Below are 12,775 nucleotides of genomic sequence, written 5' to 3'. Positions count from 1 at the left end.
CAGAGAGGAGTCACTAGGCCTTGAAGACTAGCTGGGATTTATTCGTGGGCACATCTGTCTGTCACAGTATCTGATGATGGAGTGCTCCCCAGAGTGGCGGAGGCTCCTGTTCTGCTTTCCAAATCTCCCACAGGCCCTCTTTTGACCAACTCTAACTCAGAGCCCTGTCAGGAGGGGATTCTAGAAAGTGTCCTTCTCAGTTTAACCAAATTGAGTTAGCACAAGCTAGCACATTAGAATATCTTTGATGGAGATGCAAATATAACTGACCAGACACCAAGCTGCAGAAGAAAGCCAAGGTCACTTTTTTTTTTTTTTTCAGGCCTGCACCCGTGCCATATGGAGGTTCCCAGGTTAGGGTGCTAGGGGTCCAATTGGAGCTGTAGCCGCCAACCTACACCACAGCCACAGCAATGCCAGATCCGAGCCTTATCTGCAACTTACACCACAGCTCACAGCAATGCCAGATCCTTAGTCCACTGAGCAAGGCCAGGGATGGAACCCAAAACCTCACGGTTACTAGTCGGATTTCTTTCCACTGAGCCACCATGGAACTCCAGTCAGGGTCACATTTGTGTATGCTTATCTCCTGATTTTTAGTGGCTGCTTAGCATTTTGGTAATGCGGACCAGTACTTTATTTGTCACGACAGTATTTACAAATAATTGACAGTAATCATTCTTTCTGAGCTCAGCAAACATTGGGGGAAGGTATAGATGCTTGAGTCCCCAGGGCGCAACATCAGGTCTTACCCATAAACCCAGCAGGTCTCTGACAGGCCCCCAGCAGCAGGAAGTGACCTTATTGTTCCAGGCAAGTGGGACAGAATTCTGCTCACCGATGTTATCTCTGCTGTCTGTCCCCCAGAGGTGGGATGCAAACACCCTGTTTACCACTTCCAGGAGGAACTGATGACCATCTTTTTTTCCTCCCTTGCTCACGACAATCCCTCTAATCGCCCTCCTTCCTCATGCACAGTGGGGTGGGCCACTCATGTTTGTCCCTTGAGACCTTACCTTTTGGCCACAGCTGGGCCAGAGTCTCTCTCCTAGAAATGTGGAATTAGGATCAAAAAAGATCCTGAAGTCTGGGGCCTGGTATAACATAATAAAACAAGCATAAAGGAATACAGAGGAATAGAAGGATCATCACTAATAATGGAATAACTAACAGACAAAAGACATTTTGCTTTCTGACTTTACACTATACATCCAAAAAACTTAAAAGCTTTTAGAAGCAAGGAGTTCTCCTGTGTTGCAGTAGGTTAAGGATTTGGCACTGTCTTTGCAGTGGCTTGGGTCACTGCTGTGGCGTGGGCTCGATCCCTGGCCTGGGAACTTTCATAGGCTGTTGGCACTGCTAAAAGAAAAAAAAGAAGAAGCAAGGAACAGAGAGAAAATATTCACAAAAGACTCACAACAAATATACAAGGAATAAAAATAATAAGTAAAAGATAGACAATAGAAATGTGGTCACAGGAGTTCCTGTTGTGGCTCAGTGTTTAACCAACCCAACTAGTATCCATGAGGATGTGGTTCGATCCCTGGCCCTGATCAGAGGGTTAAGGATCTGGTGATGTCTTGAGTTGTGGTGTAGGTCACAGACACAGTTTGGATCCTGCATTGCTGTGGCTGTGGCGTAGGTCAGCAGCTACAGTTCCAATTGGACCCCTAGCCTGGGAACCTCCATAGGCCGAGGGTGTGGCCCTAAAAAGACAAAAAAAAAAAAAAAAAATGTGGGCACAAGACTTGAACAGGTCCTTCACAACAAAGGTTACTACAATGGCCAACAAACATATGAAAAAATGTTGCACTTTATTAATCATTTATGAAAAAATGTTGCACTTTATTAATCATTATTGCAAATTAAAACTACAAGATATCAGGAGTTCCCTGGTCGCTCAGCAGGTTAAGGATCCAGCATTGTTACTGCTATGGCTTAGGTCACTTCGTGGTGTGGGTTTGAGCCCTGGCCTAGGAACCACTGCCAAAACAAAATAAAACAAAGAACTATAAGATATCATATACAGCAGAATGAATAAAATGAAAAAAGCTGAAAATACCCATTGCTGGTGAGAATGTGGACCAACCAGAGTGCTCACTCACTGACGGTAGCACTGTCAGCTGGTACAAACACTGCAGAACTGCATGCTCTTTGGGAATATCTTTAGTAGCTGAGCATACATATAACCAGCCATGCAGCAATGCCACCTGTAGGCATATGTCCAAGAGAAATGCATACTTCACTTTATCAAAAGATATATTCAAGTATATTCACAGCAAACATAACTCATAATAGCCCAAATCTAGAAACTCTCAAATGTCCATCAAGAGTAGAATGGAAAAAATGCATTGTGGCGGAAGTTCCCCTTGCGGCTCAACAGTTAAGAACTCCACGTTGTCTCTGTGAGGATGCGGTTTAATCCCCGACCTTGCTCAATGGGTTAAGGATCCAGCGTTGCCACAAGCTGTGGTGTAGATTGCAGCTCCAGCCCGGACTCAATTCCTGACCCCTGACCCAGGAACTTCCCTATGCCGTGGCTGTGGCTCAGAAAGAAAAAAAACAAAAAGGAAAGGAAAGGAAAGAAAGGTAAGCAGTATTCTTACACAGAAGTAGCTGTGGGAGTGGGAGTGGGGGATGGGATAGACTTTAGCTGCCTGCGACCCACCCAGGCTATCCTGAATAAAATGTACACTCTATTTTTAATTAGATTGTATGGGAATATAGTATACTAATGTCATTTCAGCCATCCCATATAAACATTAATATAGGAAAAAATTCCTGTGCCAGATTTGCAAACAGTTGTCCCAGTCACTGGCCCCGCCCTACTGATTCTGGCAAACAGAATGGTTTCCTAAAACCTCCCTCATCTAAGATTGCTGCCAGAATGCTGGTTTGCCTGTTGCCTCCCGGTTTGACTCTTGTGGAAGGTGGAGGCATCATTTGACAACATTTCATAAATCCTTAGTTCTAAAGTCGTTACATCCATGGGGTGTGGCAGGACAAAGCCTGTTAGGGCCTCATCCGGTGGCAGCAGCTCAGAATTGTCCCTGTCCTTCTGCAAAACACAATTCTCCACCGACTGCTGGATTCCAGTTTTATACATTTATGCATTAGAAAGTCTCTCTTTATCCTGGCTTTTCCCAAGCTTTTACAAATCCCATTCTGAATCCCCACCAGCCACCTCGCCTCCGCCATTGCTCACGCCCACAGAACCCAGTTTATCTGGTTTAAACGAGTTCCACACGCGTCCCTGAGCTTCCACCCTCTTTATCCTTACAGAATATTTGGCTACTATGCAAATTGATGGGGCAAAAGTTTGTTTATCCATTCAAGAAGCAAAATAAGAGGTGGGGTGTAGTTGATGAATTTAACGTATTCAAAAAGGTGCCAGCATTATGCCACGAATTAACAGGGCATGGGAAAACGTTAATTTGTGTAAATCTTCAGGTTGCATCTTCTTCCTACTGAAAACCGTCCAACTTCTTCCTGTGTCAGAATAAAAACCAGACAACGTGGGGGCGGGGGGTGGGGGAGTCGCTTAAAATTACAATTATTTTTGTCTTCAGTTGTGAAATTTATGTTACAGTGATACAAAAAGGCAAAGGCGCTGAGACCGTTAATTTATGTCTCTTTTTAAGTGCTATTTGTCCAGTGAACAAAAAAGAAGGTGCAAATCCTACAGCAGCACCTCTCATCAGCAATCTTCCCCGTTGCCTACATCAGGCGTCTTCCTTTTCGTTACACCCTCCCACGAACATCGCGAGAACAGAGCTTCCCTTTGGCCCCTCCCCTCCAGTCCTCTCAACCCCACCCACTTCCTGCCTGGCGATCGCCTGACGTAGAAGGCGCGCCGGAGTGCGTGTACTGCGCTACCGGGGGCGGAACGGCTCTCGGCGGAAGTGATCGCTGCGTGAATCGTGGGTGTGATGACCGCGCTTCGGCTCTATCTAAGGCTGCTGCGATCATCCTCCAAATCCATGGCTCAGAGCCCAGTCAAGGGCGGGCCCCCCTCCAGGGGTCTGCACGCGGGGCGCGGGCCCCGAAGGCTCTCCATCGAAGGCAACATTGGTAAGGGCCAGAAAGTAGCTGCCAAGCCTCGGCCTCCGCAGAGCAGGTGCTTGAGAGGCTGCAAAAGGGAGCTGGGCTTGCAACCCCCTCCCTCCCCGACTGATGTGGCCGGACTGAGCTGCCAGGCCTTTTCCCCTTAAGTGCACTCTGGGCCTTTGACTCTGATTTTTCAGGCGTCAAGCCTCAGTTCTCTCCCACAGAGACACGTTTATTGGGGCATAGAAGCCACGCAGTCCACAGATAGGACAAGAGTTAGCTTGTTTTGATAGAACAAAATAGAAATAAGGAGCAGGGTGCAAGTTCTTTTTTTTCCCCTAAGATAAGGTTGCTAGGAGTTCCCGTTGTGGCTCAGTTGTTAAGGAATCCGACTTGGAACCATGAGGTTGCGGGTTCAATCCCTGGCCTCGCTCAGTGGGTTGGGGATCCGGCGTTTTCATAAGCTGTGGTGTAGGTCGAAGACGCGGCTCGTATCCCGCGTTGCTGTGGCTCTGGTGTAGGCCGGCCGCTACCGCTCCGATTAGACCCCTAGCCTGGGAAACTCCGTATGCTGCAGGTGCGGCCCTAGAAAAGGCAAAAAAAAAAAAAAAGACAAATAATAATAATAGTAATAATAAGATTGCCAGATTTAGGGGAGAAAAAAAGAATGCCCATTGAAAATAGTGTTTCAGATAACGAATAATGTTTTAGTATGTGTCCCATGCAATATTTGGGACATACACTTAAAAAAAAAGAAAAGAAAAACTAAAATACAGATTTAACTGGGTGTCCTTATTTCACCTGGCAATCCAGTGAGAGACCCACTGGATCTTAAATAAAATGAAAGCAAAGCATTTCAATATAATGTTACTAAATTCTAACTTAAGACTTTTACCTATTAAGCTGCTAAGCCCTGAAAAGGGATTAGCAAGTGTAAAGTATTGAAGACATTCTAGCAGCATACTGAAAATTTCTCATTTTATGCATTCAAGAAATAGCCCTGTGAGCAATTTCTACAATCCCACAGTGGTTTTGTCCCTGAGGACACAGCAGTGAACAGAACAAATAAAAATCTCTGCTCTCAGGGAGCTCTAGTAGAGAGAGAGAGAGACAGTAAACAACATAAATTAAACAAAGTAAACAGTATATTGGTTATGAGCATGATAGAGGAAATTCAGGGATCAGGGATTGAGGGAAGTTGCAATTTTAAATTGAGTAATCAGGCCTCACTGAGAAGGTGACATTTAAGCAAAAACCCAAGGAAGGTGAGGGTTAGAAGAATCTTCCAGGCAGAGTGAGAACCTAGTGCACAGGCCCCCTAGATGGGAAGTTCAGAGAGGAAAGCTGCTGTGGCTGGAATGGAGTGGGCAGTGGGGAGTGTGGGGATGATGAGGTCAGAAGGTAAACTAGCCACCCCTTGCCTAGGCCTTGTAGTCCATCATGGATTTTTATTCTAATTGTGAAGGGAAACAATTGGAAGGTTTGAGCAGTCAAGTGACATGATGATTGACTTAGATTTTAAAAAGATCACTCTGTGTTGAAAATAGAAGGTGTCAGGAAGTTGTTGCAATGATGAGTTATGGTATGTTGGAACAGGGCAGTAACAGTGGAGGTGGTAAGAAGTGATTAGATTCTAGTTACATTGAAAATAGGGCCCACTGGATTTGGTAACAGAAAGATGAGGAATATAAGATAAAGAGAGGTTAGTAATGTCTAATCATTTCAGCCTCAGCCCCTTGAAAGGGGGATTTCTGGAGTTCCCTTGTGGTACCTCAGATTAAGGACCTGGTGGTGTCCCTGCTATGGCTAGGGTTGCTGCTGTGGCATGGGTTTGATCCCTGGCCTTGGGAGCTTCCACATGGTGCAGGTGCAGCCAAAAAAAAAAAAAAAAAAAAAGATCCAATTTTCTTAGATGGAGAAGAGTGAGAAGAACAGCCTGGGGGCAGAGGGTCATTTCCAGTTTTTGGTTTTAGGCCGTGTTAGGTTTTTGTATGCTTATTATATATCTAAATAGGAATGTTGAATAGCCCATTGGATATCTGAGTCCAGAATTGAGAGTCTCCCTGGACTCTAGTTATACATGTAGACAGTATTGAAAGCCAGGAACCTATGTGTGTTGATGGGCATGCAAATGTTACAGAAATTGAGGTGATGGGAAGGAACCAGCAAAAGAGACTGAGAAGGAATGACCACTGAGACAGGAGAAAAGCCAACTTTTTCGAAAGACAACCCTTTGGACGTTTTCCTGGAAAGGGGGGCCATGGAGTGGTGGCTGAAATAGGGTTGGAGAGGGATGTTTTAATTTTTTTTCTTTCTGTAAGAGGAATTAGATCATATTTATAAGCTGGTAGAGAGGGAGAGAACTGGTGAAACAGCAGAGAGGATAGAATTGCCAGAGTGATTTTAGTAAGCCAGAAGGAATGGAATCCCTTGCCCAAGCGGAGAGAGGCTGGCTTTAGCTGGGGGCACTGTTCATCTCTAGTACCAGGGAGAATGGCAGCAGAAATGATTCCTGACTCAAGTAGCTGCAGAGGGAACTTGGGGAAGGTCCTCTGATTGTGTCTATATTCTCAGTGAATTAGGAGGAAAGAGCAGCTTGGAGTGAGTGTGAGGAGAGGGGAAAGACATGAAATAGTCTTGTGAGTAGGGGGAGAAATGTAGAATTGCTGGGTGGTGTTAAGGACCCACTTGAACTTGGTGGGCTTGCATGTAAAGTGAGACCAGTCACCCCAGCTGTGTGCTTTTCTCCAGCCAAATTGGAGACACTGAAAGCCATGAGAAGTGCTCCCTGCCTGATGGTGTTATTTAAAGATGTTCTGTCCTGTATTTTGGGAAACACGCCCGTAAAGAAAACTCTCCTCAGAGCCCACTGAGATAACAGAGTCCTTTACAAAATAAGTCCTTTGGAGAGGGCATCAAGTGAGGTGTGAGCAGCCTCTCCCAACTGTCCTGACCTTTGCTTCTTAACCTTTCCAGATTTCTATACTTCTTCCCTGTTTTCTCATGCAGCTGGGGGCTCTCCGTGTGCCTACCACGGAGGTGGGCTCAGATGTGATACAGCCTCTCTCCTTTAAGGAAGTCACAACTAAGTGAGAAGAACAGGCTTCTAAACATGATTTCTGCACCATGTGTTGAGTGCTATGTTTGGACATGGAAACTCAGAATCTCTGGGGGTAGGAATTCCTACCCCAGAGGAAAGAGTATTCCAAGCACAGGAAGTAACAGTTGCCAACGAGGAGTCTGAAGAAACATGCGGTTTTAATATCAGGCTTTTGCGCCTGGAGTTTAAAGGCCCTTTGAGAGGATGGCAGAACAAGAGGTTAGAAGGGTAGGGTTTGCCAGATGTTGAACAGCCAGGAGTTTCTCATGTAGGCTCTGGGAGGCTACTGAAGACTTAAAGCCAGTATGTGCCATCGACAGATTAATTTTTTAAAGGAAATCGGCTAGAATGAATGAATACAAAGAAAGCTCCATGGGGAGTTCCCTGGTGGCTGAGTGGTTGTCACTGCTGTGGTGGCTCAGTTTAGATCCCTGGCCAGAAGCTTTTGCATGTCATGGGCGCAGCCCAAAAATAAAAATATAGGAAGCTCAATAAAGCAGGCACCTTCTTCGTATGTCTTGTTTGCTGCAATACCCATAGTGCCTTGCACCCAGTTTGTTGAATGAATGAACAGGAACAGAGTTTGGAGTAGATAGACTAGGTTCGTGGCTATTGTCACCAGAGGGAGGGAAGATGCAGGTCTGAACAGAGAGCATGGCGGGACAGAGATGACATGGTTTGAGAGAGATTTTGGAATTGGGATTGACAGGATTTGGTGGCCACTTGGAGGTGAGGGATAAGGAGGTTTATTTTGGACCCCAACTCTGAAAACTGAGCATGGGAATAAAAGAAGAGGAGGTCTTGGAAGGTGAGAGTGATATGTTTTGTAAGAGGTGCCTCTGAGACGGTTGGATGTTTTGAAGTAGATTAGAATAAGTGCATGCGGTGGAGAGAGATTGGAGCTGAGACCTCAGATACAAAGTTGCTGACTTGTAGGGGTAGTTGAAGTCTCGGAAGAGAACGTGTTTGCCCAAGCAGTGTGTGATGAATGAGAAGTGGACTGGGGGACCTTAGTCTGGCTCTTTCTCATCTCCTATTACACCCTGATGACTCTCCCCGGACAGAATGGGTCACTGCCTCCTGTTTGTACCCACATAACATTGTGTACCCACAGCTGCTGCAGCATTTGAGTTCTGTTGAGATAGTCTGTACCTTCAGTACCTCCCCTGGGTGAGCTAGTTTGTGTCACCAGCACCTCACCCAGGCTGGGCCCATTGTACTCCTTCCTTGTTTACCAGATGCTTGAATCCTGTGCTGTGATATCCTTGTGGAAGTTAGTCATTGGCATCCACAGAGGAAAATACATTAAACTGCTTTTCCAGTCAAGTCAAATAGTTACCTTGTTCTCTAACCATAGGTGGCATTCCACACCCCACCCCCCCATCAGAGTATCCTTTCAGGAAACCTGAACAGGGGAAGGTGAACCCCTGTCCCAGCTGGTTAGATTGTTTAGAGGGGCTTTTCTTGTAGTCCTGTTGCTCTAAATCTTGTTGATTTGATTCTGTGGCTGTAGACAGCAGCATGTAAAGAAAATGGCTGGGTGAATTAGCAACTAATGGCATCAAACATGAGTTATGAAGCCATATGTCATGTATGATTGAAAGTCAAAAGCTTGGAACCTAGAGTCCCTTGAAATCTAAAAAATAAAACCCTTATCTTATCTTTTAAGTATATTCATTACTAAAGTGTATTATCACCTTCCAAAGCCAGTTATTTTATGATTACAAATCTAAATTGGAGAAAGGATCGCTTTATGAAATATTGTCAGTGAGTCATCCTGGACTATTCACACTTTGTTTTTTTTTTTTTTCCCTTCACTTTGATTTTCCAAGACCCAGTTTGAAAGAAGAAACCTCAGTTTTGCTATCTAGAGAGTTTGTACGTAAAGCTGTGGAAATCTTCCTGGTTACGTTCCTTCAGCATTCAAGACTAGTGACTTAACATCACTAGTGTGCTTCTTTTACTCTCACTAAGTATAAACAATTGAGCAAGAATACCAGTGGAAAAAAGATCTTCTTATTTTAAACATTGTATCTAATCTAACATACAGTGTTTGGAATAATTGGATTCTCTGTGTCTGTGATTCACCTCATTCTATCAGTCCATCTCCACCTGAGCACCTGATACTCAAGATGCAAAGGAAAAAAGGTTAGTCACTGTCTTCAAAGAGCGAGCTCCCAATCTAGCTGGAGAGAGTGATGAGTCAACAAATAATTACAGTATGACGCCTCGGTAAACCAGAGCAGGCAGTAATTAACTCTGCCCAGGGCTATTGTGGAGCTGGACTGAGTTCAAGGAGACTTCACTGGGAAGGCAACAGTGAAAGGATGAATCAACTGGTGGGCAGAGTTGGGGAGTTCATTCTAGATCAGCGAGGGTCTCATGCTAAATGCAGAAAGTTTGACTTGTACTCTGAAAGCTGTAAGGAACTTTTTTTTCAGTTTCTTTCTTTTTTTTTTTTTTTTTTTTTTCCTTTCGGCTCTACCACAGCAAGTGGAAGTTCCCACACCAGGGATTGAACCTTTGCCACAGCAGTTCTCCAAGCTGCTACAGTGACAATGCCAGATCCTTAACCTGCTGTGTCATAAGGGAACTTCAAGATAGGCAGTTTTATATTTGTTGTTTTTGTTTGCTCTTTGGTAAAGGGTTTAGAATTGGATTTTTTCCCCCATCTCATTCAGAAGAATAAAATGCCTGGAGATGATGGTATATTTAAGAGGGTCCCATGAGCTGTAAGCATATTAAATTTAAAATAATATATTTTGAGTGTTACATCAGATACTATCGTACTGCTAGGTTTTAGTATAATGTAGCTATAGCAGGCATCATGGTTTATAGAAAAATTTGTGGAAGGAAAGAAAAAAACATGATTTGGGAAAGGATGAACATTAACAATAGAACCCTTTGGTCCCGCTTGTGGAATGACAATCCTGGTGCTAATAGAAATCAGCATGTTGATGTAATGTACTCAAAGAAAACACCTCCCACCCTTTTTCAAGTCATGGCAGACATAATGAAGTACAGTGGTAGCCAAGGCCCTAGGGAAGGTTTAATGCTGCTTATGAGATCTGATACCTCTCACATTTCATGATATTAAAAAGTACATTGAAAGGGAACAGTTAAGCCGGAATCTAACTGAATTTAAACAAGCCTGAGATGAGGCTGTCATACTAGGCTGGTGCTCTGTGTAGAGACCCAACAAAGGGAGGCATTTGTCCGTCTGCCCAGTGTTGCCTGAAGAGAGGCCTTTGATGGACACAGATGTTCTGGTCACTAGGAGGAGGCCAGTGTAGCAGTGGAGAAACAGACAACACCATTTTTATGAAACCCCGGGGAATACTTTAAAACATTTTGTCTTTTTTTTTTTTTTTTTAAACATTTTGTATTAAAACAAAACAAAACAAAACAGGAGTTCCTGTGGTGGTTCAGTGGGTTAAGAACCTGACTTGTATCCATGAAGATACAAGCTCGATTCCTGGCCTTGCTCAGTGGGTTAAGGATCCGGCGTTGTCATGAGCTGTGGTGTAGGTCACAGACTCGGCTCGGGTCCCACAGCAGCTGCAGCTCTGATTTGACCCCTAGCCTGGAAACTTCCATATGCCACAGGTGTGGCTGTTAAAGCAAAAAACAAAACAAAACAAAAACAAAACCTTCTTAAAGGAAAGAAACAATTACAGTCAGGTATCATAGCCTTAAAAAAAGTTCTATTGTGCTTAATTTTAATATAAATATAGAATTTTGAATTATTTTTTAAAACAATTGTTCCCTATCTGTGGGTGGTGCCTGGCACAGCCGGGTTCTCTTGGAATGTGGTTTAAGAAATGCAGTCCTATTGTGAACTACCCAGGCTCTCCTCGCCCTACAGCAGCATGGATGGCAAAGCTCCTTGGACCGTCCACCACCATTTACTGTCGTTCTTGGCTGAAGCTGGCTGCTCATTACTAAACTGGCTTTCTAGACGCTTTGGAATGAGGAGTGGTATGCGAGGTGGGGGTGTTGCTCTGGTGTGATTGTTCCAGTAATTGGAGCAATATATTTCCCATTATATCTAATTTGTTGGCATTCTGGGTTTTGTGTCTTTAAATGGCATGAGTCAGTTTCTCAGAGTCCTGACTGCCCTTAGATGAACTAATAGTTTCTGATCTCAGAGGTGAAGTTGGCACTCCCTAACCCTCAGGGCCCTTTCTTTCCGTCTGCAATCATTCCTTAGGTAGTTGTTTTTAACTTTCTAAAAATTTAGGTAATTCTCACATTCCATGCTACCCATCTAACTAATCAGTTACCTTCATCTTTTCGTATTAATTTAAGTAGTTTTTCAGCTGATAGGCAGAGACCATGTTTTAGGCTTAATCAACAGCCTACCATCTAAATATTGACTCTGTCAAATATTTTATTGACTGATTGATTGTCTTTTTAGGGCCATACCTGTGGCATATGGAAGTTCCAGGCTAGGGGTCGAATTGGAGCTGTAGCTGCCAGCCTTCACCACAGCCACAGCCACAGCAACACCAGATCAGAACCGTGTCTGTGACCTACACCACAGCTCATGGCAACGGCAGATCGCTTAACGTGCTGAGTGAGGCCAGAGATCAAACCCATGTCCTCCTGGATGCTAGTCAGGTTCGTTACCGCTGAGCCACAACTGGAGCACCCCTACCGAATGTTTTAAATGAAGGGCTACTCAGGGCAGACAGGTAGACAGGTATCTGATAATACACAAACTCAACCAATCTTTAATTAATTCTGGAGACTCTGTTGGTAACTCCATGACAAGCCCAGAGGGCCTTATTTAGTAGTCTGGGGTGTGGTTTTGGAACTTTTTTTTTTTTTTTTTTTTTGTCTTTTGTCTTTTTAGGGCCGCACCTGCGGCATATGGAGGTTCCCAGGCTAGGGGTCTAATCGGAGCTGTAGCCGCTGGCCACAGCCACAGCCACAGCAGCGGGGGATCTGAGCCTCGTCTGCAACCTACACCACAGCTCACAGCAACACTGGATCCCCAACCCATTGAGTGAGGCCAGGGATCAAACCCGCACCTCATGGTTCCTAGTCAGATTCGTTTCCACTGCGCCATGATGGGAACTTCCGGAATTTGTATTTTTAAAAAGCCACCTCTGTCGACTGTGATCAGATGGCAGTGCAGCTGTGGCAGTCTCAAATACACATCTGCCTCAGGATCACTGGGGCATCCTTTAAATATGTGGGTTCCTGGGACCAACCTCAGAGATTCAGATCCTGTTAGGAAACCAACACTGAGACCCATGAAACAATCCAAACAGTTAACTGCTAACCCTATCAGAGGCAGTTAATAAATATTTCTTGTTTGATTCAACTGCCTGTCGTGGTAGGAATTGGGTGTGAGCTAGAGACATCCTGTACTTGGTGGAAGAGGTGGGCTTTAGGCTTGGTAGGGGAAGGGATTTAGACATAGACCGAGTAGAACAGGGAAAGATGTTTAGTCACTGAAGTGTGGGAGGGAGGAGCAGAGGCTGAGCACATGTGCAAAGGCACACATGAGTTGGCTGGAGGTGGGACTGAGAGATGAGTGTGACTGTACAAAAGGCACAGGTTTATGTGTTTGTTCTTAACTCTGTTCAGGGAACAGTTGGAGTGGTAGGTAATAAATGTCAC

General features: G+C 44.6%; 1 protein-coding gene across 8 annotated transcripts in view; it reads left to right on the top strand.

Annotated features, from left to right (window-relative positions):
- Nucleotides 3,817–12,775, top strand: part of DGUOK (deoxyguanosine kinase) — a 36,618-nt gene continuing 27,659 nt past the window's right edge. For 2 of the 8 annotated variants that reach the window (XR_001307634.2, XM_021087366.1), the window contains exon 1: nt 3,832–4,071. Coding sequence is in view for 4 of the 8 variants with exons in the window: in XM_021087366.1 (XP_020943025.1) it covers nt 3,930–4,071 (142 nt within the window). In the remaining 4 variants the exon portion in view is untranslated. Of the gene's footprint in view, nt 4,072–12,775 lie in introns of all 8 variants that reach the window. The other 6 variants (XM_021087369.1, XM_021087367.1, XM_003125004.4 and 3 more) reach the window with 6 other exon arrangements.

Source organism: Sus scrofa, chromosome 3, assembly GCF_000003025.6.
Source record: "Sus scrofa isolate TJ Tabasco breed Duroc chromosome 3, Sscrofa11.1, whole genome shotgun sequence".
Classification (NCBI taxonomy): Eukaryota; Metazoa; Chordata; class Mammalia; order Artiodactyla; family Suidae; genus Sus; species Sus scrofa.
Note: the sequence above shows the minus strand (reverse complement) of the source record. Positions and strands in the feature narration are given on the sequence as shown.